Raw genomic sequence first — 26,293 nt, forward strand, 5'->3', positions numbered from 1 at the left:
AGAGCATCCCCATCCGGATGCCTAAAACACTATTATCTCTAAATTATAGGGAAAATTTTAGAGAAAAGTTCAAAAACCCCCTTCCATCCCATTCCCTATTTTAGGATTTTGATTTAGGAAATGAACAGTGGTTCCCTAAATATAGGGAACCACTATTCATCCCCTAAATCATTTTTTATTAATATTTTATTTAAATAAATAAAATAAATTCTTTTTTCAATCAACTACATTTTCTCTTATACTCATATTTATTATACTTTTAAATAATATTTTTAAAAATAATTTAAATAATTACTAAAATATAAAAATAATAATTTTAAAAATATTATTAAACCCTTAAAAAAATAATTTAAATTTTTATTTAAAATATTCACTATAATAATAGTTCAAAACATAAGAAAAAATATTAAGTAGTGAAGTTTGAAAATGGAAGTGAGAGAAAAAAGTAATAAAGAAATAATAGAAGAATATTATTTTAATAGAATAGAGAAATGATAGGGAATGGGATGTAGAAGGTTTTTTAAAAATGAGTAAAATTTAGGATAAAATTATAGGGAGTGTCCTTTTTAGTTAAAATTTAGAGAAAAATTTAAGGAATCGGATGTGAATGCTCTTAGAGGAATAAATTAGTCATTTTACGAAGGTATGCATCGGATCTTGCGGAATAGTGGCTGCTCCTAAGATTTTTTTCTACTTTATATACCATCTCTTTATTCTTCGATATAATTTTCAGTTTCATCATACGACACCGTGCAGCTTATAACATCGGTGAATGTCCAAAGGCCTCACGATTTCTTACTCGTCACTCCAATCTCTCTCCCGATTCATATTTCATACATCAAGACTACAAGAAAATATCCCAAATCGCGTCCGGTAATGGCAACATCTGCTATAGTAATGGAACCAAAGCCTTCGTCCGAGCCACCGCCTTCGTTCCCCTCCACTAGATCAGACCTCCATGGCGTCTCGACGGACCAGACCTCCGACGAGGACGACCTTTACAGCCGCCTGAAGTCGTTGCAGCGGCAGCTGGAGTTCATCGACATCCAGGAGGAGTATGTGAAGGATGAGCAGAAGAATCTGAAGCGCGAACTCCTCCGCGCCCAGGAGGAGGTCAAGCGGATCCAATCGGTTCCCCTGGTAATTGGGCAGTTCATGGAGATGGTCGATCAGAACAACGGCATCGTCGGCTCTACCACCGGCTCTAATTACTACGTGAGGATTCTTAGCACCATCAATCGGGAGCTTCTGAAGCCCTCCGCTTCGGTCGCGTTGCACCGCCACTCGAACGCCCTCGTCGATGTTTTGCCCCCCGAAGCCGACTCCAGCATATCGCTGCTCAGCCAGTCCGAGAAGCCTGACGTCACATATAACGTAAGTTTCAACTCCCCTAAACTCAATTCGGTTGAAAAAGTTTTCCTTCTCTTCTTTGCCTAGTTTTTGCTTAGGGTTTTTTAATTGATTGGGGCTTAATTTCATTTTGGCGATTGTGTAATGTTGACGCTTCCAACAAAAAATCGAATGCATTAGAGTGGATGCTGCTAGGATAAGGTCTTGTCGAGGAAACGAGTGTAAAGTTCTAAGTTCTTGTTTGTAGCGAGTTTTCCAGCCTTTTGGGGTTCACTGAATAATCTAACCATGTTAAAGGACATATAGAAGAAGTCATTTGTGAAACGGGTTGATTTTGTGGCGCATTCTGCAGATGTCAAAGCAGAAGTTAATTGAAAGAAAACGAGAATAGTGGATTAGCAGATGATAATGATCCTCGTGTTATCTTTGGAGCATTATAAAAAAGTAGAGGACATTACACCCCCCGGGGATGGGGGGGTGTTCAAAACTAAGCATCAAGGCAGAGCGAGATAACTGTTAACTGCTCTAGGCATTTGTGACTGCCAGAATTAAATTTTCAATTTGACTCTGTGCTGCTGCCAAGTACCACTCTTGATATAGTAATTTCTTGATGACCACTCTTGATATGGTAACTAAGACTGGTTTGAGAAAAAGAATAAAAAAGAGAGGAATAAATACTCTTTAACAAGAAAGTTGTGACATTACTTTTTTGCAACTTATTGCATAGTTTTGGATATCAATCTTCAGTTTTTATGATTTCTATCTCATTCAAACCCCTAGGAGTAGGGGCTGGCTTAAGTTGTTAAGGCCTTGATCTTAGTGGTATGCTCCCTCTAAGGTCTAAGGTTCGAATCCTCTTGGCTGCAAACAATCTCTAGGGGCCATCCTTGAACTAATCAAGGTGCACTTGTGGGAAACTCATTGCCAAGGGCATGTGCACCTCCGGGATTAGTCAGGATGCTGTTCTTGGATACCCAGTGCCAAAAAAAAAAAGATTTCTATCTCATTCATACATTATAGTACCCCTAAAAAAATTTTTTTCCCTTGTCATGGGTGATTAAGATTGGCATGTTTTGCCCCTAATTTAATGCTTTTGTCAGGATATTGGAGGATGCGACATTCAAAAGCAGGAAATTCGTGAGGCAGTGGAGCTACCCCTGACTCACCATGAGCTATACAAACAAATTGGTATAGATCCTCCTCGTGGTGTTTTGCTTTATGGACCGCCTGGAACTGGTAAAACTATGCTTGCCAAGGCTGTTGCTAACCATACAACTGCGGCTTTTATTAGAGTTGTTGGCTCTGAATTTGTTCAGAAGTATCTGGGGGAGGTAGGCTTTGATGTTGATTGTTATAAAAATTAGCTTATGTTCCTCGTTTGTTTTTTACTCATATCACTGCAATGAACACATGTATGTATTCTTTCATTTGCCGAGTTATTCCAGCAATCTGATATGTCAATTCATTAGGTCTTGTAGGATTCTTCTGGAAATGTGTTTATATCTTCTTTTGGGCCTGTGTGATAATTTTTTATTCAAAAAAAAAACTTCCTGTCAATTTAGGGAGGAACGCATACTTATCAAAAAAGAAAAAAAAAGTAACACCTGGTTTTAGTGATAGAAAAAGTATCCTGTCCTTTTGGTGCCTTCTTCTTATAACTTTCTGGATTGACCATTGAGTGCATTGGGCTCTTTTATTCCCTCATTATAGGGCCCAAGGATGGTACGTGATGTTTTTCGCCTTGCTAAAGAGAATGCCCCTGCAATTATCTTCATTGATGAGGTTGATGCTATTGCCACGGCTAGATTTGATGCCCAAACTGGTGCTGACAGAGAAGTTCAGCGGATTCTCATGGAACTACTGAATCAGGTATGGATTAGAAAAAAATTGTAAATATCAAAGTGATAGGCATCGTTTTTCTATAAGCAATCAAATATTTTATTAAAAAGCATAAAGGGCATAGCCCAAGTACACGATACATTTGCAAGAGGGACTACCTGATTAGAATAATGGGATAGGAATCTTGTTGATTGAAGCTTTCATAAACGTTAATGAAGGTTTGATATGCATATCATTGATTTGTATCTAATGAGGAATTACCTCTAGACGACAGCCATTAGCTCGCTCAACTTGCGTTCCCCCTCCTTGTTGGTTTTTCATATGTTTTGTGAATTTTCGGCTGTAGATGGATGGGTTTGATCAGACAGTGAATGTTAAGGTTATCATGGCAACTAATAGAGCAGATACTTTGGACCCTGCACTTCTTCGTCCTGGAAGGCTCGACAGAAAAATAGAATTCCCTTTGCCCGATAGACGACAAAAGAGGCTTGTATTTCAGGCAAGTCTTTGGCACATTTGTGGTTGTAATACTTCTTATTCACTTGGTCTGTATATGTTTGTGGATTTCCACTTATCAAAAAAAAATGTTTGTGGATTTTCAATAATGATAACTAATTAAAAACATTTTATGCCATTTTACCTTTTTCCAGGTTTGCACTGCTAAAATGAACCTTGGTGATGAAGTGGATCTGGAGGACTATGTTTCTCGCCCAGACAAAATTAGTGCTGCTGAGGTATGTTAGTTTCCTTCCCCACCGGCCCCCACCCCCACAACACACACACACACCACCACCACCACCACCACCACCACCACCCACCCACTGGACCAGTCTGAAATAATATTTCTTTTTGGATGTGGTGTGAATGGCCTTGTCTTTCGCTATTCAATTTCATATGACAACCAACTAGATCTCTTGCAGAACAAGAAGCAATTCTATGCCCATTTGGGAAATGCATTGCTGTTGCTGTTATAACATATATTTTTTTTATGGTGATTCTTTCTTAAAAATTTTCACTAAATGAGAGCTGGGTGTTACCAGATTGCAGCTATTTGTCAAGAGGCAGGAATGCATGCAGTTCGGAAGAACAGATATGTCATACTTCCCAAGGACTTTGAGAAGGGGTACCGAACCAATGTGAAGAAGCCCGATACTGACTTTGAATTTTACAGATGAAGATGATGATGAGAGATGGAAAGCCCATTCCAAAAGTTCTTTGTTAATTTTGGAGGTGTCATATCTCAAAACAATTCTTACTACATATGTTGCACAATTTTTTTTTTTTTCTTATTTTGATTTAGTTGAACAGTTTTTGTTCCATGTCTTGCCAAAACAGCTGTAAACTACTGAAATTTCATGTTAGGCAGCAAGGTGAGACCTTTTAGGTCTATTGATTCAACCAACTAGGATGCTGGTCCAGGTTTGTTGGTTTTCATTGGACGGGTTCTTGTAGAATTTCCCCAAAATAGAGTTTTGATGTGATCGACCTAGTGACATAGGCTCTGATCACACAAGCGATATTTCATACACAAATGATAACCTTGTTATCAATCTCGGCATAATTAGGCGGATGCTAACAATATGAATCTTGGGTGTGGTGTCGCTTTTAAAATCACTATCGTCTTAGGAAGAGACTCGCAAGGCGAAGAGATGCGTCTTTGCCCCATGTCAATTTGCTTATCCATGTCTTACACTTCTCTTACTATATAAATGACTATTTGTTGCTTAAAACATTCTTCAATTCTCTATTGGACTTTCAATACTTATGAGTTCCACTTTAATTGGAATTACACATAAAAATCAGAACTTTCTTTTTTTTTTTTTTTTTTAATTTTCTTTTGCTCATAAATGAATTCAAAGACTTTTGAAGTTTTTACTGCTTAAAAATTTGCAGAGCCATTGATTGCTGACAGCCAATAGATACGATTGACCCATGGGCCAAGCTTGGGTTGGGTACTCATAATGAGTAAATCTGGTCATTTTGTCTCTTTTCATAGGTACTGTTACTACCATCACCACCACACAGCCATTCATCACAAACACCCAACGAATTGAAAAATGGAAAGATATGGAAACCGAGAAGTTTCTTTGGTGGGTGAGGGAGGAGGTAGGAAAGACGTTACCATCTGAAAGGACAAGGAAGTTAATTTAGGGCATGGGAAGATTCTTAGGCCCAACCAAAGACAACAGAGATTTGTTAGGATGGACGTTGAATTCGACAACAATTTGATTGGAACTTTGGACTTGTTGCTTCTTAGAATATTTGCTCATGTACCTTTTTCAGTCTTTCTTTTCATTTCCATTTAACTTGTTTCATACGTTCAAGTAAGGTTAGGTTTTAGACAATGAGTTGAATTGAAATGAGTTGAGATAAAAATTAAAAGTTAAATAAAATATTATTATTTTAATATTATTATTATTTTAAAATTTAAAAAAATTAAATTATTTATTATATTTTATGTAGAAATTTTTAAAAATTATAATAATAAGATAAATTAAAATGAATTAAGAGTGCTTATTTGTCATGTTTTACATCATACGGAAAAAGGTACATTTATTTATTTATTTATGCAGCTCAGGTAATTTGAGTAAATGACCGCAAGCCAGCCGTGCGTGCGTGTGTCTTTTAACTGTCTAAAAGCGAGAGAGAGTGTGTGGGTGATGTAGTTGTCTATGACTATGAGAATAATAATCTAAGGTCCTCTGGACCTATGTGCATGTTTCTTCTAAGATTGCTCACCAGTGTTGTTATCCATAGAGTGGGGAAAATGTACTCTCTTAATTCCTCTCCCCATCATCAACTATTACTTGATTAAGATTTCTTATAATTTTCTAATTTATATATTTTCTAAATTTGGAGAGAGAGAAAATATGTATTGTGTAAAGTGTAAACCTCACTTATTTAATAATGAGGTCCACATTGCATACAGACAACATTTAATACAACAAGATTCACATACTGTGTTTATCTTTTACTAAATTGTCGAATACATTCAAGTCAGAAAATTATAGAAAATTTCAATTCACTCTTCACTTATTTTCCTTTCTAAAAAAAACTTGGTCATCCTCCTAAGGGCGGAATGAGTCATCCCCGCCTCTTCCCTTCCTTCCTTTTGGTTGATCGGAAAGTGTTCAAGATGTTCTCTTCCACCCACTTCTTTTAAGGGGAACTTAAATTTTTTTTTTTCAATATGTAAGATGAAACAAGGATTAAACTTAATATGATATGGTCAATTATAGAAAACTAGGCAGCCTATTCATTTAAGTGTTTAATTTGAAGGGTCACCTTTGCGGTGGCGACTCCCATTTGGCTCAAGTTAGGAGTATGGAGCATGATGAGAATTAGAACGATGAATATCATTACTCTTTTCAAAATTTTCATTTTTTCTTTGTACTGAGGCAGTTGTCGGTATCACCCACCGTTTTGAACCTTTTGCTCAAATTACTGTATGCACTGTTTGCCTAAAAAAATCATTGGAAAATATAAAAAAGGTCCTGGCGTTTCCAATTGGTGGATCCATGCCCTTGACTTATTGATTCTACAAAATGCAGCCAATGGTCCCCAGAGTTCAAAGTGTTAGGGCCCTACCACGTGTTCCTTGCAATTTAGCCTTTAATTTATGCACCAGTCGTATTTCAATGTAATCTGAGTATTTAAAGTCATAACCATTAAACTCCCTCATTTTGTGCAACATTCATGATTTCACAAATTTCCTCTCTGATTTATTCAAATTTATACACAAATCATTTTTTAAAAAATAAATCAAATTACATTTATAATTGGAAAGTGATGGGACCACAGTTTGGTGAAGCTCAACATATAGTAGGTAAGCTCTCATTCATGGCTATTGTGGCCAATTCATCAGCACTTTTGAGCTTATTGTTCTTTGCATTGTGCATGCATTCATTGCAAACCTACTCGATCGAATATCTTAAATGAGTTAGATCGATCACATGATCGATGATCCTAAGTATATACTTCCATCAAACAGATTTAACATCATATAGACTTGAATTGGTAAAATGCAGTGACTTTGAAAACTTCAATTCATTCTTCTTCTTCCATTTTTCCACAAGCAAATTGTGCAGAATCTATTCTTTTAACACTACTTGATACAACATGGAACGATATCTTAAAGTCTCTTTTAGATATTAAGATGAGACGAGATGAGAATTCTGTAAATAGTACTGAAATAGTTTGAGTTAAGATATTTTATGAAATTTTAAAAAATATTTAACGAATTTATTAAATATCCTCAATCGGACCAATTGAAAAAAAATGGAAAAAAAAATGTTAGCATCTGATCTTAATCTTGAAGAGATGAACAAGGATTCATTAACTCACATGCCCTTCATGTCTAGACCATATATATTATGCCTTATCACACCCCACTGCAATAGAAGCAGATGCCTTCATATAAAGTTTGAAAGCAGACATCCAGGGTATTGTCAAGCAAATGGAGTACTTAAATGCAAACAGGGCCATGCAAGAGTAGATTATTAGAGCCATTTTGTCGTGAAACATTAATTAAGGAGATCTCTGGTGTTTTCTGCATGCGATTGCCAGCCTAGTCCTGCAATGTTCATCATCAGTTTTTTTGACCAAAGTAGAGGCATCCATCATCATGGTTAGGACTTAATTCCCAGTCATGGATTTCTTAGTAATTGGGACTCTTTGCAATGCCTTTTATTTTTGAGCTTTAAGTTTTTGCAGTATTTTGGGGGGTACAAAAGAAGATTAGCATCCAGAGAGGCTGAGACCAGCGAGTTAGGTGGAGGTAGTTAGGTTGCTGGGTAATAAAAAAATATAAATAGGAGTAGTTGGATCAAGGTTTGTCGCACACTCAGGCTTACCAATATCCTAATCTGCGTGCCACCGGATAACTTTTGTTTTATATTTTTAAGATTATTATTATTTATTTATTTTATAAAAATAAATCATTTTAGTAATGAATCAAAATTACAACTATAATTTATTAATACATAAAATAATTCAGATTATAAGTTAAACTACGTATTAATTTTAAAATTTTTCTGTATATAAATTTCTTTATGATGGACATTATTTTAACTTATCAATATACTCTCTCATAATCTTATATATATAATTTTATATTATGTAAGATTTGTGCATTTTTTTTTAAAAAAAATCTTGTAAATATATATATATTTTTAATGTGGTTCTTAGATTTATCCTCTCAAATTTAAAAAATATGCTGACTCTTACACGGCTTACACGAGTTAAGATTACAAATATCATCTTCCTATTATTATTGTGCCGTCAGCCACGTGGGAGAAAAGGACCAGCCACAATAGACACACACACATATATATATATATATATATATATATAGAAATTTTATATGTAAATTTTACACCACACGTCTCAATTTAATCAATATGTAATTTATTATTTTTGTCATGTTATTTTAATGCCTAAATACTTGTGTGTTTAAATAAAAAAGATAAATTATATATTGATTAAGTGAATATGTGCAGTGTAAAACTTGTTTACAGCATTATATATAATATTTTGTGGAGGATTTGAATGCCAACCAAACCCATCTTTTCAGTGGTTAACGGTGTGATGAAATGTCAAAGAACATCTCAAGAAAGAGATGGCCATGGCCCTCTACTCCTGAACTTGAATTGCCATGAGATGCAACTTGGGAAGTTGACCACATTACACATGTAGCTTTTGCACTTGTGGGCAAATTAGAAAATAGTAATAGTAATAAAAAAAGAATAAAGAGAAAGAGGGGTTTCTGTTCATTCAACATCGATCATACCTATGAGCTCCACAAAAAGTAAAGAAGTCTGACCAAATTATTAAAAAGAACCAATGAAACCAGTCAAATGACTCTAATCTTTGGGATCCCCAAGTTCTTATTCCATCTTAATCCAACTTAAATGATAATTTTTTTACAATTTTACGATTCAAACATTTTTAACATTTCAAAAAAATTTATAGACACTACATTAATGTTAGGATTCATAGTATTTATGAACATTATTTTAATATGATTGAGTATACCATATGTATTTAGAAAAATGATATTTGCTGTTTTTGGATGTGCAAGTTCCACATAATCCATTTGAAAAAAAAGGAATAAATCTAAAATTCACATGAAAGTTTTTTGGATAAAAAATATTTTGAAGAATCGTAATCCAATTAAAAAATCGAGCTTTAAGTCATTTATAATAGGAAAAATCTAATTGTAAGCGATTATGTGTATTAATACGCGCATTCATTTAATATGATTGGTAAAAAAGTAAATTTTATTGAAAACAATACTAATTTGAATTTAGAATATGAAGGCAACAACATTAACATACAGATTGATACGTAAATTTGTTTATACATAGTAAAACTCTTTATAATATCACCCAAAACTCCTTTAAAACATGTTCTTGCAAGTATTCCATTAGTACTTGCAAGTTATTGACTCTCACTTTTATGGTTTTATTCCATGTTGATAGAGAAACCAACTTCTGTTTAGACCCTTCCACGTTTGGTCTTCAAAAACTCTGACAAAAATGATTGAATTGCTACTGCTAAGCTACCAATTTAATTCGCCAAAAAAAAAAAAAAAGAAAAGAGAAGAGACCAATCAAATGATTAGAGTGCTGTTAAGTTTTGCTGATTTATATCTTTGATTTTTTTTTTTTCTAGAGAATTTATATATTTGAATTAGTTTGGTTTCGAGGGGTCAGTTACATGCACTAACGGATTACCAAATCTCAACGTCATGTACGATGTATCTTAACGTGTAGAACACCTTTCATTAATTCCATGAAATAAATACAGTAATTAAAGTTTTCGAAAATGGTAGGTACATCATTTTTTTTATATGTTAGTGTATGTTTCAAAAAAAAAAAAAAAGTTTTGTTAGTATATTTTATTTATTTTATAAAATATTTAAAATACATTTAAAAAGAAATTTTAAAAGAAGAAGAATGAACTAGCGAATTTAGCGATCACGCCTAGCGATAAGAGTTGAATGGAGACTAGCATTTTCTTCTTTTACATTTTTTATATAATTATATTTTAAATTAAAAATATTTTTAGAAAATTAATATCAATTTATTTAAATTGTGCGTGGATCGTTACTAAATACTAGTAGTTTATGAACTCTTTTGTAAATTTAAACCATGAAAAATTTTGGTCCGAGTTAACGGTAATACTCAAATTCTCAAAAAATGGATATTGAAAAGAATTATTTTATAAATTGATGTAATAAATCAAATTAATAAAATTTGAGATGTCAATTTATATATATTAATTAAGTGAACCTAACAAATCTCAGGAAGATTATAAACTATTCTACTAAAAAAATTGTTGAAACAGAAGGAATTCTAACGTTAGGGTGCCGAAATGAAAAGGACATAAACGCAGAAACTACGGTTTTGTTTTTGTATAGCAAGCACTCCATCTGCGTTAAGCTCGTACTCCATCAATAAGGATACTGCGTTCCTTGTTGGTCTCTGACTCTCTCGAGCCTGGATTACTCTCTCTCTACCACTGCTAGAGATAAAGTAGTCGGTGCTCTCTCTTTCTCTAATCTTTATCATCCTTTATTCTCTTTACTCTTCTTCTTTTCTTCCCCTTTCCTCTTTTTTAATCTTTGGCAATTATCTCTTTCTCTGAGACATAAAATTCCTCCGAATATTTATTTTAAAAAAGTAGTTTTTTATTTGCCCAAAACGGCTGCTTCGGAATGCTGATGCCTGTGTCGGAGCAAATTCTGAACTTCCATGTGTTTGAGTTACCATGGTTGTAGCAGGAGCAACCCATTTGAGCCCTTCAGCTAACTTCAGCTAATTGGATCTGATAGCTAAAGCTGAAGTTACCACTTGGGTACCCTGACTTTCCCAAATGCCGTCAGTGTTGGGTTTCTTTGGAGCTGTAATGACCACATCTGAACTCAACAGTTCGTAAAACCTCATGGGATGAAAAGCTAGCGAAAACTGCTCCTACCCATGTCTTCAGGTTCGCGTTTTTTACTTGGGCCATTTTTGTTAGCTTAGTTATGGTCAAAAGATTATTGGTACATGCATTTCCGCACTGATTAAGCGTTTTGTAGATCTGGGTGATTGTAGACAATGTTTGTAATTCCAAAGCGCTATTTGGATTTTCTCTTTAACTTGTTAATGTCTTCTCTTGCCCCCATTTCAGGATTATGAGAGCTTTTGTTACAGCGTCTGATTCTCTTTTTAAACCTCTTCCTGGCTCACATTTTTTACTGCAGTTGAATTTTCTACAAGAGTGCTTGTTTTCTTGTTACATTATGTTTTGAGCAGGTTATTTTTGTTTAAGACATAGTTCTAGAAGTTTGAAAAATTAGTGTTCTTCAACGCAACCTTGGTTGTTGAACAAATCCAACTATCAACATTTAGAATTGATTTCCTACCAAGGTAAAAAATTTAAGTGAAAAATCTCCGACTTTTGCGTTTTATATTAGTTCTTTGTCCACTGACTGTCACCCAAAACGCTTTCCCCAAATTTTTTATATTTTTTAAAGTTTGACAATTTAGAATGTAAACTTGCTGTTTGAGCTATACACCGGACAAGCATATATTTTGAATGCCTTGTCACCATTTTGTTTCTCATAAATTGCTCTTTTATTTATCTTTTTTTTTTATACTTTGGTATTGCATCTATTTCCTAGTCTGTGGTATGAAAGTTGGAATAGTTCTGTTTTTTCCCTTTATTTATTTAGACGGAGAATGGAATACTATGGGTAAAGGTTCGTTTGCTTTAATCACTAAAATGTCTTCACCTGCTGCTTTTGGGTGTTTATTACTTTTGCAATTGTTTATTAGCTTTGGTTTAGGTGCTGGATGTAGAGAAAAAAAGAAAAGAATGGTTCATGCTTCCTTATGTGAAAGTTGAGAAATGCCCAATTGGTTATGTTTATAGAGAGATTGTACCGAGCTCTTCCAATGGCTGTTTAAGTATCTTGTTAATTTTGCATTAAAAAAATTTGAATTTGCCTTTCTGCTGTGGATTACAGCTACTATTAAGCATTACGCTCAGTTATCTTGACTCTTAAATGACACCGAGCTATACCAAAGTCTCTTCGCTCATAGATATACATTTTTCTGATCTATAAGCATGTGTGGTAATTAAGAGAAAGACATGGGTAGACTGAACAAGTCTTTCAAGAATTTAATAATATCAATGTGAGGATTTCTTCTTTATCCTTTTTCTGTTACTCATGAAGATTTGCATTTGGCGGACATAGACAGAGTCGAACTACACATTTATTAGAGGTTAATTGTTATTTCTATACCCCCTTCCTTTTATTTAGTGCACTTCCACAAATGTAGGAGATATGCTCAGTTTACCCCTTCAATTGTGAACTGGTTGTACTATTTGCAAAATTTTTGTGGGACTAGAAAATTTTTCTTGCTTTTTTTGGCTGGCTGCCTAATCTTGTTCTGTTGATCTTTTGCTGAACCAGGAAATTATCAAGGTCTGAAGAAGTTACATTTTTGTTTTTACCATCACTTTCAGAAGTCCTGTACCAAACAATTGCCTATGAGGCTCTACAAAACTTCTGCACTTACTTTCCTTTTCATCATAATCGCTCTCCCACCCATGGCGGTTGCTGACCTGAACTCAGATAAGCAAGCACTTATTGACTTTGCTGCTACTGTTCCCCATCGACGCAACCTCAGTTGGAACCCTACTACCCCTGTCTGCACATCTTGGTTAGGCGTCAATTGCACGCCAGATGGCACCCGTGTACATGCCCTCCGGCTCCCTGGGATTGGGCTTGTGGGCCGCATCCCTCCAAACACTCTTGGTAAGCTTGATGCTCTCAGGATTCTCAGCCTTCGATCGAACCTTCTCAGTGGTAATCTTTCTTCTGAGATTACCTCGCTCTCTTCACTGAAATACCTCTACCTCCAACACAATAATTTCTCTGGTGAGATTCCTACCTCATTTTCCCTTCAACTCAATGTACTGGATCTTTCATTCAATTCCTTTTCTGGAAACATTCCACAAACGGTACAAAACTTAACGCAACTTACTGGTTTGAACCTCCAAAACAATAACCTTTCTGGATCCATACCAAAAATTGATCTCCCCAAGCTCAAGCATTTGAACTTAAGCTACAACAATCTTAATGGCTCTGTTCCATCATCCCTTCAAAAGTTTTCTAATTCATCTTTCTTGGGAAATTCTCACTTATGTGGACCACCTCTAAAAGCTTGCTTCCTCCCGCCACCTCCTCCTTCTAATATGTCTCCACCCCCGCCATTAATTCCCTCAAATAAAAGCTCCAAAAAGAAACTGTCTATGGGAGCTATAATTGCCATTGCAGTTGGAGGGTTTGCGCTGCTGTTTCTGTTTGCTCTAATTATTGTTCTCTGCTGTCTAAAGAAAAAAGATCGTGAAGGCACTGGTGCATCAAAAGGAAAGGCTTTAAGTGGTGGGAGGAGTGAGAAGCCAAAAGAAGAATTCGGTAGTGGAGTGCAGGAACCTGAGAAAAACAAACTTGTTTTCTTTGAAGGTTGTTCTTATAATTTTGATCTAGAAGATCTACTGAGGGCTTCGGCTGAAGTGTTGGGAAAGGGCAGTTATGGCACAGCATATAAGGCAGTTTTGGAGGAGGCAACAACAGTGGTGGTGAAAAGGTTGAAGGAAGTTGTGGTAGGGAAGAGGGACTTTGAACAGCAGATGGAAATCGTGGGTATGGTTGGGCAACACCCAAATGTTCTGCCACTCCGAGCTTATTATTACTCGAAAGATGAGAAGCTCCTGGTCAATGACTATGTCTCTGGTGGCAGCTTATCTACACTATTGCATGGTATGGATATCCCTCTTTATTTCTTTCAGTTTCTGGGTGATCTTAACACCCTAATTATTTTGCCATTGTAAGAGTTGTTACTGTGAACTCTTTAAACTCGAGAACAAATGAGTGGACCCGTGCCCTGCTGTGGACCAATATGAAAAGATCAAGCCAAGATCAATCATTTACAAAATTATAGCATTGTTTGCCTTTGAAACTAGAAGTGAGATGTCATGATTAAAACTACTGCATTTCCAAAAGAAAAAATTTCATTCCTGCATTTGCTGTGCAATAATTACTTCTCTTTGGTTGCAACTGCAATTGGGAACATGTAACTAATATGAAAAAGAGCATTATGGTCGGCAAAATATACTTTCAGAGAATACATGCATTGGGAGAGAAGATCATTATGAATTTTTTGATGCACCAGCAAGATATATGATGAGGTTTTCGTGCTTTCTAGAGAATTTGCTTGTGGCATGTGCTTACTAGTTATCAATTATGTCACATTAGATGGCACATATTTTCTGTGGTTCCCCACTGTAGACCTTCTTCCATCTAGAGGAAGTATCATGGGGCACTTCGTTTTTTTTTTTCCTGGATCAAACCATTGGCCACATTTCCAACAGATCTTTAGTAAATACTTTTTTTAACCAAAAGAACATTGGAATTTTATTTTAATTTTACCCAAAGGCTTTATTGGATATGTAGCAGTTCTTTTACTGGATTAAAAAAAGAACTCCCTCTGCATTCTTGTTTCTTATCAAGAGGTGACTATATAAATTGTATATGCCAGGGGACAGACAAAATACGTACTATCAATTAAAACCTTTTGGATGATCTTTAATCTTCCATTCATCAATCTATTAACTCCTTTTGCATGATCTATTATCATTCCTTAATTTAATGAGCCTTGTATGGAATACTGCTCATCAGCCTAACTCATTCTATTTGCACTTGTACTCAACTTCAATTTGATGACAGGAAACAGGGGAGCTGGACGAACTCCATTGGACTGGGAGGCCAGAGTGAAAATCTCCCTTGGAATTGCAAGGGGAGTCGCCCATGTCCATTCTGTAGGTGGTCCAAAATTCACTCATGGAAATATCAAGTCCTCAAATGTCCTCCTCAACCAAGATCTTGAAGGATGCATTTCTGATTTTGGTCTAACACCTCTTATGAATGTCCCTGCCACTCCTTCTCGGGGTGCAGGCTATCGTGCTCCAGAGGTAATTGAAACCCGTAAGCATACCCATAAATCAGACGTGTACAGCTTTGGCGTCCTTCTCCTTGAGATGTTGACTGGAAAAGCTCCACTCCAATCACCAGGGCGTGACGACTTGGTTGATCTTCCAAGATGGGTCCAGTCTGTTGTTAGGGAGGAATGGACGGCGGAGGTTTTTGACGTTGAGTTGATGAGGTACCAAAACATTGAAGAGGAAATGGTGCAGATGTTGCAAATTGCCATGTCTTGCGTGGCAAAGGTGCCAGACTTGCGGCCTAACATGGATGAAGTTGTTAGAATGATAGAAGAAATCCGACAATCCGACTCAGAGAACCGACCATCTTCTGAAGAGAACAAATCCAAAGACTCTAATGTGCAGACTCCGTGATTTTCATAACTTTGTACCTGTTTGCTTTTAGGAAGCAACATTGAACATTTTATTTGGACACATGCCTATTGAGGTTTTCCCAAGTGTTAGGGTTAAAAAAAAAAACCCTTGGGTTGCTCGTATAACGTGGTAGAGTGTGAATGTTTCCAGTTGTGGGATTCTTTTTTTAGGGATGTTATCTTCCTCATGAGGTGGGGTTTTTCTCATTCATGATTTGTTGTAATCTGTTTCTTGACGTTGTGAATGAATTAATTAATGATCATCTCAATCAAGAACTCGTGTAACTTTCACGTCGTGTCCCAACATTGGCTGATTTGTTGTTTGTGTAGGCCACAAAGCTACGGACACAAAAAAGCAAAGGGTGCTGCATATCTAAAAAGCACCATCAAATGATTCAAATCTTATGTGCATTATGCACTATTTATGATGAAAATCGTTGTGTTGCTGTCTTCAACTATGATATCTTGCTCGTTGAGTTCGGTGAAGCCAAAACAATGTTTTGAAAACACATATCTTGTTCCCGAGCACCAAAAACAAAAACTAAAAAAAAAAAAAAAAAACAAGACGGACGCAAAAGGAATACCAAAGAAACACGACAAGGAATATAAATATAGAAAAGGATTATAGAAAAAAGCTAAAAATCATAGGGATGGTATTGCAAAAAAGGAAAAAAGAGTATTACATATATACTGAAAAGGAAAAATTGTTGTTCACCAGGGATTTTGCAATAAAAATAAATAAATAAACAAACAAGTGGGCAACAACGACGTTGATTCTACGCCAATTACATTTTTAATGTTTTCAAGGACAGAAGATTCTAGAACCAGCTCTTTTCTCTCCGTTTGTGGTTCTATGATACCAATCGCCAACACCTTCTGTTGAATCTTGCTGCTCCCTTATCCCTTCTTCATTCGAATTTTTTTATAATCAGTTTCCTTAAGAAAGCATACATCTTTGGTGATTTCCCTTTCAGGTAAGAGATACAAAGTGTTTTGTTCTACTGATCTGTTAATCAAAATCAGAACTTTGTGTTCTGGGTGCTTTCGATCTGTTGCTGATTTGGGTTGCCTTGCTTTGTTTGTGGATGTTCTTTGTTCTTTAGACTTTAGACTTTAGAGCATGGCATCGAAACGGATCTTGAAGGAGCTCAAGGATTTGCAGAAAGACCCTCCTACCTCTTGCAGCGCCGGTATGCTTCTTTACCCTCTTCTATTCTGACTCAGTTTCCTTTGTTAAATTTTGTGATCCTGAAACTATAGTTAAAACCCTTACCTTAAGATTTTCTAGTGTCTCTGTAATTCTTTCGACTGGGTTGGCTACTCAAGTCCTCAGATGCTTTGGGTGTTAAGCGTGGTTTTGTCACTTCTTTATGCAATAAAATCTTTGATGCTTTGGCTCAATTGCCCTTTGATTCATGTGTCGGTTCTAAAGTTTCTCAGCTCATAATATACAGTATATTTGTTGCCGGGAAGTTGCAGTTTATATGATTAAGTTAGGGTATGTTTCTTATTTGTTTGTGTAGGTCCTGTGGCTGAAGACATGTTCCATTGGCAAGCTACCATAATGGGACCTGCCGATAGCCCCTATGCAGGAGGTGTATTTCTAGTTTCTATTCATTTTCCTCCTGATTATCCATTCAAGCCACCAAAGGTAATCTTATTCTATATTTCATTTTCCTTATCGGTCGTTGCATTCGTTTGGTCTCTTTCTATTGTACTGTGTTCATTTCAACGTATCACATGGCATCGTGGCTTCAAAATCGAAATGGGTATTAAGGAGGACACGACCCTGTGCTTTAGTAAAGCTTCTCCAAGTTTATTTTGTTGTATTTAGGGAACATTCTTTCCCTTAAGTTGATGTTGTTTGGTTGCTTTGGTGATCCTGTAATGCGCACCCTGCAGCAAAAAGGAAGTTTGTCCTTCGTATCTCATGGGAACTATTTTTTCTTACCTAGTCACAGTCTTCGGAAGCTAAAATCTTGTACGGAGATAAATAAACTTTTGCTCTTGATTGAGCAGAATGTAGTATTGCCTCATCAATGCATTAACTGTCTTGTTTAGCTGTCAAATCACGTGCCCTGATTGTGTATGTTGTATTTTCCATCTGATGGCACATGTATGCTATATATTTGAAAATAAAAGTAAATTGAAAGAATGAGGAATTGCATTGATAAGAATATTTTGGTGCTTGGATTTATAAACATGCAATTCTTTTTTCTTTTTCCTTTTGTTTTTTTTTGTAAAAAGTAAGCGGAAGACATTCAAGTCTCAACATCTGAGATTGATGATAAGGGGCTTGTGAATGTTGATAACTAGGGTGTGGGTTTTATAAATTCTCACAAGGTGATGCGGTGTTTTGTTAACGTAAAAGGTGGAGATTATAGCATTCCAGAATTAAGCTGTATTTTTAACCCTGTATGTCTATTTATGTGAAGTGCATATCCTATTATGCTTTCTACCGAGGCATAGGTTTGGTTGGCACTTTGATCATATTTGCTTTTATTTTATTTTATTGTTTTGTGGTGTGGGCTTCGATGTAGTTTGTATCACCATGTGTTGAACTCTTTGGTTATCTTATATTTGTTACTTTTGAAATCTACAATTTTTCTATACTTTCAGGTTGCATTTAGGACCAAGGTATTCCACCCAAATATCAACAGCAATGGAAGCATATGTCTGGATATTCTTAAAGAACAGTGGAGCCCGGCACTAACCATTTCTAAGGTTTCATTGAATTATTCCCATCTGTTTTGGTTTCTCTGCCCTACAGTCATAGTTAGTCTACCGTCATTACCTGATAATTGGTCGTTTTTATTTGTGATCAATTATAAGCCATTTGCTGGAATGAAAACTCTTGACATCTTTTTCCAATACACGTTGATTTTGATAATTTTATTGGCTATGAGAGACATGTCATGTGATATCCCATATGATAAAGATAAGGGTATGTGGTGTATGAGATCCCACATTGCTTGGGAATGAGAAGTTCTTGCTGTTTATAAGGTTCTAATGGGGCTCCAATTGTATCATTGACTAATCCTTTTGGAGTGTAGGCCATGTGGTTTGGGCCTTCTATTAAGGCGTTACATGTCACAAGCCATATTACCACATCAAGGCGCGAGATTAAACAACAACCTTTTGGAATAACTACTATGAAGTTATGACAATTAAGCAAGGTTGTTTATTGCATGTCATGTGCTGCTCACTTTTGCAAAGCTGCTGCATGTTATTACATTTGGTGAGTAGGTAGTTAAATTGTTACCTAGGTTGGGTTCAGATGTGAACATCGTTTTGTATTGATTATGATAGTTTTCACTGGCAATGAGTCTCATTTTACACTACACTGCCAGGTTACCTCGTCAGATTGGCAGCCCAAGCGATTTAGGTTTTTATTTTTATTTTTTTCAGTTTGTCTGTGTATTTCCAGACAACATTTCTGGGCTTATTATCCTTTTATGATCTTTAAAATCAATAAGATTTTTGAGATCTTGACGAGATTAAGCTAATATCTGTTAGAAATATTACTATCCATACTTTGTAGGGAAGTTATGATAGTGAGACTTAGTCGTTTATCCCATATCTGATATTGCTTCTCACCTTTACAAAACTTTTGTTTGTTCTTATATTTAAGTAGAGGGTTAAATTTTTACCTACATTAGGTTCAGACGGGGACAAGCTATATGGCACTTATCACCTTCATAAACCTTTGTTGATACTGAAAAATAACTTTTTTCAGTTTTTTGAAAAATTATATTCATCATCTCAGCATACCACACTTATTTTTATTTTTTTCTCTTACAAAATGTGTGGTGTATGGATGATGAGTAGAATGATTCAATTAGTTAAGATGATGAGTAGAATAATTCAATTAGTTTAAGAAGAATCAAATAAAAATTTTTTAAAAAAAAAAACATAAAAAAAATAAAAATAAATGTGGTGTGTGAGGATGATGAGTAGTAAATTTTTTTTTTTTTTTTTGGGGAAGAGGGGGTGTAGTTCACATTTAGAGAATGAATTTCTATTGGTTTGTACTAGATATTTGATGAAAATGCAAGTGATGGATTGATGGTTGTCTTATTGAACAATATTAGCTTAAGGTCATCTGCTATAATAATTTGCCATCTAGACTTATCCTGAATGATGATTGTTCTACTAATGAACCATCAATGCTTGAATTCTTATAGCTTTAGCATTTGATGCATTTTTAAATCCTTTCTCAGTATTGAATAAAAAGTTTGATGTATACTCCTGAATTTTCAGATATTAATAGAAAAGTGTATTCATCGAGTCTCTTTCATACTAACTTCCTTCCTAATATTAGGTGTTGTTGTCTATATGCTCTCTGTTGACGGACCCCAACCCCGATGATCCACTTGTCCCTGAAATTGCGCACATGTACAAGACTGACACGGCTAAATATGAAGCCACTGCTCGCAGCTGGACACAGAAGTATGCCATGGGATGATGGCAAATGAAAATCCCTCATCGTCTAGAAGCAGCTGCGAATCCATGTGGGTTTCAACTCCATTCAGGTAAAAGAATGGAAATATTGAGAATGAATCTCATTTTCTTTTCACCAGGACTCAATGTTGGCAAGGAACTTTGTTGTCTTCTTGTGAATATTTATTGGAAGACATTGGAGATTGGAAAACTTTAATGTAATTTTATCATGTCGTCTCTGAATGCTCTGGCTATTCTACAACTCATATGATTGATTAAGAAATAATATTTTGTGGGTACGATTCCTATGATACAGTTGCAAAGGTTGCTTTGTATTAGGGACTCAAGTGGGTATGACATTTCGATGGGACTTGTGGGAATATACCATGCTCAGTCAAATGAGATGGGCTCATTTGGATAATGAGATGAAATGAGATGGTTTTAGATGAGTTGAATAAAATATTATTATAATATTATTTTTTAATATTATTATTGTTTTGAGATTTGAAAAAGTTGAATTGTTTATTATATTTTATATGAAAATTTAAGAAAATTGTAGTGATAAGATAAGTTGAGAGAGTTTGGATGTTGAATGAGATAAGATGGTATGGTATGTGAAACCAATTATACGTAGTTTTGGATACACAAATCTATCTTAAAAAAAGAAATGCTTATCCGGTTTCGATACACAAATTTATCTCATCTTCTTATTATTATTATTATTTTTTCAGATTTTTATATAAAATATAATAAAAAATTTAATTTTTTTAAATTTTAAAATAATAATAATATTAAAAATTATATTATAATAATATTTTATTTAATTTTTTATAAAATATCTCTTATCTAACTACGTAACCAAACGAGACGTCTACAAAGAGGATTATTGCGCCGCCTCACGTGCATTGAAATGAGACCTGGATATTGATTTGAAAATGTAAGTAGCATTCAAGCAAACAGTATATGATGGAGATCGTCCAACTAAGGTAGGTTTTGAGGGGTCCCGAAAATGAAGAGGAATGCCAGCAATTAAAAGAGGAATCCCTTCAACAGTAAAAGAGAGAAGTCATGGAATGCCAGCAATTATTAGCCTTCTGAACTGGAGGAGAAGGAAATGGTCCATGAGTTGTCCTGACATTTCTGTAAGTTGTCATGTGAAGTTTCTCCATAGCCTCTTTTGAAGTCTTCAATTGCTCATACGTACCTCTTTACTCCGCTATACTCGAATTATCTTATTACGAAGAAAATTACTTTCCAAGACTATCTCAACCTGGTCTTTAGCATAATCCTTTATTCAATGAATTAAGGCTTCTGATCATGTCAGTAATGTCCAAGATATGTTCTTCCCACGAGACTGGTAATTTTACTTTTTTATCTCTACAATATTGGTTGAAGTTCGAATAAAATATTATTAGAATATATATTTTTAATATTATTTAAAAATATTAAATTATTTATTTTATTTTATATATAAATTTAAAAAAATTGTAATAATGAGATGAATTGAGAGAAGTTGTAAAAATACACAAGATCAATCATTTTTCATGAAAGCTTCTTCTCCCTTTGATAAATAACTAAACTAGTTTGTACAAAGTAGGTTGTTTGTTTGTGATAACAACAGCCTTTCAAAATTTCAATGTTTTTTGGCATAAAATTCATGAAATGACATTAAAATTGTATGCATGTTTTTATTTCCAATAACTTATTGCTTTGATGACAAGCAATGAGGAGAGAGGTGTCACTCTTTTTCTCTCCCCACAACTCTATTATTATAATAACAATAATAATACATTGATGGCATAATTGGTCACATTATCCTAACATCGTCGTGGGGGGAGGGGACGATGTTTACCTTTGCGTATCCTCCAAGCAGCCTAAACCAACCGCCTCCATCGGTACTATTTTTTCAACTCTTTCATGGTGTTGATTATTTCAACCCATTACCATGCATGTAGGCCCCCTTTCTCGAGTGCATGGCCATGGCCCATTGCCGACTTGTCCAAAGAATCATCCAACCTTGAGTTCTCTACCCATATTCGAAGAGTAGTTCTAGAAAAACAATCACACTCTCGTCCGTTCATTTCATCAATTTTATTATTATTTATAATAAAATAAATTTTATAATTTGACGTATGACCATATTAAGGAGATGTTTGAATTCGCAAGTCATCTCAGCTCATCTCAGCTCATCTCATTACTATTTATTATTATTCAGTAACTTTAACTCACAAATCTCATTACTATTCACAACTCATTTCATTACTATTCACAATCTATCTCAATTCATTTTAGCTCATCTCAAATTATTTTTGAATCTAAATATTTTTTAAATTACGTCAATTTATAAATTTATTTTTATATGTTCGAAAATATGAAATTTATGGATCTTTGGAAGGGATCTCATCTAACTTTATGAGTAGGTGGAACCTTTTGAATGAGATTTGTGTATTGCAATTTAGTAAAGGTGATTCCTACGAATATCAAGCCTCGCGAGAGTGAGGTGGGAAAGAGAGTGGCTGTATCAGTAAAGGCGATACAAACAATTTACTGGGAAAAAGGTTCAATTCCCATATCCAACCACGTGTATGACCAGACTTCACTAAAAAAGCCGAAAAACTCCAACTCCACGTTTTTCACTGTTCTGGATGACAAAATTGTGCGGTCGGAAGCGCATGTTTCGTGTTAACTGTTCATTATGCTTATCATGAGCTTAATCCCTCGATATTATCCTCATCTGCAGTTGTACGCCATGTCAGCAACTTCTTCGAATATTTTTTACTTATCTCACTATTTATTTATTATTTCATGTTCTATATTCTATAAAAATATTCTCATATTTTATAGAAAAAAATTATAAATAAAATGTGAGAGTAAATAAATATTTATATATTTTTTTTAAAAATAAAAATAATTTAAATTTAAATATTAATATTAATATTTAAATTGTCTCTCACTCATATATATACAGTAATGTTACTTATTATTTATTTTTTTTATTATTTTATGATGTGATATATTAGATAATTAAAAATTATTTTTTATATTTTATTATGAATCTATTATTTAATGTTATATTATAAAATGATGAAAAGATGATAAATAAAATTTATATATATATTTATATATTTTGGGTCAGATTATTGAACCCCGACCGGCGACAGCCTAGCCAGCGAAACCCATGCATGCAGCTTGCGGTTTATTCTTGTTTAAGTTGTGCAGATAAGATCTCAACGTTATAAAATAAAAGAACATGTGGGATTGACTTTAGAACCACACACAAAAAAAAAAAAAAAAGAATTCCCAGCCTTAACAGCCGACAAGAGGACCGTGTCTCCTGAACTACATGCTTTTTTCTACTGTAATTCAATAATAAAAGAGTAATAATATTCACATAAGATATATAATATATTATATAATAATATTATAAAATAATGATATTTTTATAAAATAATATTATTCTTATAAAATATTTTATAAAAATATTTTTCATTAAAAATATAATTATGTAAAATATTATAAAAAATATTGTTTAAATTATTTTCCATAATAAAAACCGAAATTTGGTTTTTGATTTTTTGGGTCCAACAGTCCTCACTTTCTCTCGTTTTTTTTTTTTTTTTGAATTTTCCATTTTGGGCAGAGGTCGACTTAATTAGTAATTGCCAAAGTACTATTAAGAGAGATCATTGGGGTTGGGATGGGAATTAGGGGGGGGTTTTGTTCATAGGAATAGACAATTGAGAGAGGAGGTATTAGCACGTCAACAGAGGCTGCTGGAAAACGCCTTCCCTAATATTCCACTCCTGACATGACCCATGCATGACTAATCAGAACCCAGTTTGATCCCACGAACGCCCCCCGTCAAAATGCACCCATCTTTATATATTTTTTACTTCAGTACCGAGTCCTTAAAAATTGGAATCTTTCCCGAACCTCTTGGTGGGTTTTTTTTTTTACCTTGGTTAGAATTTAAGCTTAATTATGTAATTAATGATATAATGACAGGAAGAGTGGCCTGCCCTGCACTATATATACGCTAGACCCAGCGCCATTTTCACCTCGTTTCCTCGCTCTGATCTTTCTTCTTTCTCTATATACCTAGTCCCTTCTGAGAGCTCCTCCTCGCTCGATCGAGTCTCTTTTTCCCGCCAAAGCCCGACACACTCCTTGCCAGTCATCTTTCTTTCTTTTTCACTCGTGGGTGTCAGACTCGGATGCAATTCTTCTCACTGTGAAGATAAAGATCTGTTTGTAAATTTGTAATTGTCCATCTGTCTCTGTCCCAGTACTCTCTCTTCTGCCCACTCTCGAGCACTACTCCTAATATAAGCGTACCCAAAGGCCATGTTCTTTCCGTGCTGAATATCTTCGAATTAAAGGAGTTTTCCCACTCCATAAGGAGTAAAGACCTCTCTCTCTCTGCATCCTGCAGTACCACTTCACTGAGTCTCTCTTACCCATTCTCACTTCTGTCTACGCAGAGGCAATAGAATCTTCCTGTTTGTCTAATTTGCTAATTAAAGCCTTCGCTCTATTTCCTCTTCGTCAATTCAAATTTAGTATCGTCTATATAGCTAACCTTTCCTTCGCTTTGATCAACGAGTGATCCAAACAAAAAAACTCCACCCACCTTAATTCACAGGATCACATGTTTCGCTCTACGCTTCTTTGATGCTTTTGAGAAAACACATCTGCTATCGTCGGATCTCGCATCATCGTCTACGACAAGTACCATGATAGGATCCGACGAGAACAGCTTCTATCATCACCGCGCCGGCATGTCCTTGAAGTTCTCAGAGCACATATTAACAACGAAAAGTACTAATTTCACTCGTGAACGGAAAGCTATGGCTGCCGGTGACTCTGAAAACAAGCTCAAGCTCGTGAGAATCATACAAACCGATGCCGAGGCTACTGACTCCTCCAGCGACGACGAACAAGGAGAGAAGATCGTACGAAGAGTTAAAAGACTCGTCAGAGTGGTCAGCTTCGAGCGGCCGCCACTTGTCTTCGAGACGCAGAAAAAAGAGCCTTCCAGAAAGAGAGCACCGACATCGCGAGCATCCGTCACCACTCACCGGAATAAGTTCCGAGGTGTCCGGCAGAGGCCTTGGGGTCGCTGGGCCGCTGAGATCCGAGACCCGAACCGCAGAAAACGGGTCTGGCTCGGTACCTTCGACACGGCTGAAGAAGCAGCCTCCGTGTACGACAAAGCCGCCGTCCAGCTCAAGGGTCCTAACGCCGTCACCAACTTCCCCAACCCCGTCAAGACGGAATTGGCAGTGGACGTTGATACGCCGACTACGGAGAGTCCCGGTTCATCTGACGCGGCTTCCTCCTCCCCGACTTCGGTCCTCCATAATTATGATGAACCCATGCCATTCGACGGCCTCGGTTACGGCGACGTCGACGTTTTCGGGTTCAATATTGACGTGCCGTTTAGTTGGCCGGACTTTGTAGTTTCCAGAAAGCACGTGAACCAGAAGGAGGAGGAAGACTTTGGCGAGTTTGACGTCGACGACTTCTTGGCGGACGGAGTTTGCTAAATTCGGACGGATACTTTAGGAATGTCATCCAACAGTTGTGTCCGAAACAGAGACGTGGCATGGTTTGATCGGTGAAAATACACTGTGACGAGAGTCGAGTGTTAACCAAGAAAGTGGAAGTTGCGAAAGTACCCTCGTTGATTTTGATATTATATATATATATATATATATATAGGTAAATGAAGGTGCGTGAGTGTTAATATATAGAGAGTTAGTCGGGTTAAGTACTAATACGGCAATTTTTGTCTCGTGTTAATAAGGTTTTGTTTCCATTGTAACTGTGATTAGGTGTATTTTTTCATAAAGAGAGTTGGAAGTGAGTGATGAGGTACCTTGAGAAGAGATATTTAGGCCAAGAAGCATCGAAAAGCTAAGGGATTTTGTTGTGACGATATTTGTAGCTGTTGTTGTTTAATACTACGAGAATATATAATAGTGTATATGACTTTGGTCTGTCCCTTTGCCTGGCTGCTGTTATAGGGGTGACTCCTCACTGAATGGACAGCATAAATAAATATATAATAAGTAAATACATAATTAGGGAGGGTTTCAACGTTAGCCACGTCTTGAAAAGTCAAACTCCGGCGCACATGATCAAGGCGCGCGTCGCACTCACCGAGGATGTCTTGTGTCGGATATCTTTAGGAACGCGTTAACGTTAAGATAGGTGCATGCATGTATTTTACCTGACAGATCATGGCTTGCGTA

General features: G+C 35.7%; 4 protein-coding genes across 4 annotated transcripts; all 4 read left to right on the plus strand.

The window, feature by feature from the left end:
- The first annotated feature begins 725 nt into the window (after window positions 1-725).
- On the plus strand, window positions 726-4,623 carry LOC108996969 (26S proteasome regulatory subunit 6B homolog). Its single transcript, XM_018973031.2, has 6 exons — window positions 726-1,374; window positions 2,451-2,681; window positions 3,061-3,219; window positions 3,536-3,688; window positions 3,840-3,923; window positions 4,230-4,623. Exons 1-6 carry the CDS (start codon window positions 877-879, stop codon window positions 4,362-4,364), a joined length of 1,260 nt encoding a protein of 419 aa, XP_018828576.1. The 5' UTR covers window positions 726-876; the 3' UTR covers window positions 4,365-4,623.
- Window positions 4,624-10,568: 5,945 nt separating this feature from the next.
- On the plus strand, window positions 10,569-15,884 carry LOC108996914 (probable inactive receptor kinase At5g58300). The gene is made up of 3 exons (XM_018972954.2): window positions 10,569-11,178; window positions 12,653-14,005; window positions 14,972-15,884. Exons 1-3 carry the CDS (start codon window positions 11,169-11,171, stop codon window positions 15,598-15,600), a joined length of 1,992 nt encoding a protein of 663 aa, XP_018828499.2. The 5' UTR covers window positions 10,569-11,168; the 3' UTR covers window positions 15,601-15,884.
- A 433-nt stretch (window positions 15,885-16,317) lies between these two features.
- Window positions 16,318-20,354, plus strand: LOC108996917 (ubiquitin-conjugating enzyme E2-17 kDa-like). The gene is made up of 5 exons (XM_018972956.2): window positions 16,318-16,573; window positions 16,703-16,789; window positions 17,123-17,250; window positions 18,219-18,323; window positions 19,921-20,354. The coding sequence occupies exons 2-5, from the start codon at window positions 16,720-16,722 to the stop codon at window positions 20,062-20,064; spliced, it is 447 nt and encodes a 148-aa protein (XP_018828501.1). The 5' UTR covers window positions 16,318-16,573; window positions 16,703-16,719; the 3' UTR covers window positions 20,065-20,354.
- Window positions 20,355-24,107: 3,753 nt separating this feature from the next.
- LOC108996915 (pathogenesis-related genes transcriptional activator PTI6-like) lies at window positions 24,108-26,038 on the plus strand. The gene has a single exon (XM_018972955.2). It carries the CDS (start codon window positions 24,773-24,775, stop codon window positions 25,583-25,585), a length of 813 nt encoding a protein of 270 aa, XP_018828500.1. The 5' UTR covers window positions 24,108-24,772; the 3' UTR covers window positions 25,586-26,038.
- Window positions 26,039-26,293: the final 255 nt, after the last annotated feature.

The sequence above is a fragment of the Juglans regia genome, chromosome 14 (genome assembly GCF_001411555.2).
Source record: "Juglans regia cultivar Chandler chromosome 14, Walnut 2.0, whole genome shotgun sequence".
In the NCBI taxonomy this organism is placed as follows: domain Eukaryota; kingdom Viridiplantae; phylum Streptophyta; class Magnoliopsida; order Fagales; family Juglandaceae; genus Juglans; species Juglans regia.

Coding starts and splice junctions, on each gene's coding strand:
- LOC108996969 (XM_018973031.2), top strand. CDS start 877: ATGGCAACATCTGCTATAGTAATGGAACCAAAGCCTTCGTCCGAGCCA. Junction 3,220..3,535: donor TCATGGAACTACTGAATCAG/GTATGGATTAGA, acceptor TTTCGGCTGTAG/ATGGATGGGTTTGATCAGAC. Junction 3,689..3,839: donor AAAAGAGGCTTGTATTTCAG/GCAAGTCTTTGG, acceptor ACCTTTTTCCAG/GTTTGCACTGCTAAAATGAA.
- LOC108996914 (XM_018972954.2), top strand. Junction 14,006..14,971: donor CTTATCTACACTATTGCATG/GTATGGATATCC, acceptor ATTTGATGACAG/GAAACAGGGGAGCTGGACGA.
- LOC108996917 (XM_018972956.2), top strand. CDS start 16,720: ATGGCATCGAAACGGATCTTGAAGGAGCTCAAGGATTTGCAGAAAGAC. Junction 17,251..18,218: donor ATCCATTCAAGCCACCAAAG/GTAATCTTATTC, acceptor CTATACTTTCAG/GTTGCATTTAGGACCAAGGT. Junction 18,324..19,920: donor CGGCACTAACCATTTCTAAG/GTTTCATTGAAT, acceptor TCCTAATATTAG/GTGTTGTTGTCTATATGCTC.
- LOC108996915 (XM_018972955.2), top strand. CDS start 24,773: ATGATAGGATCCGACGAGAACAGCTTCTATCATCACCGCGCCGGCATG.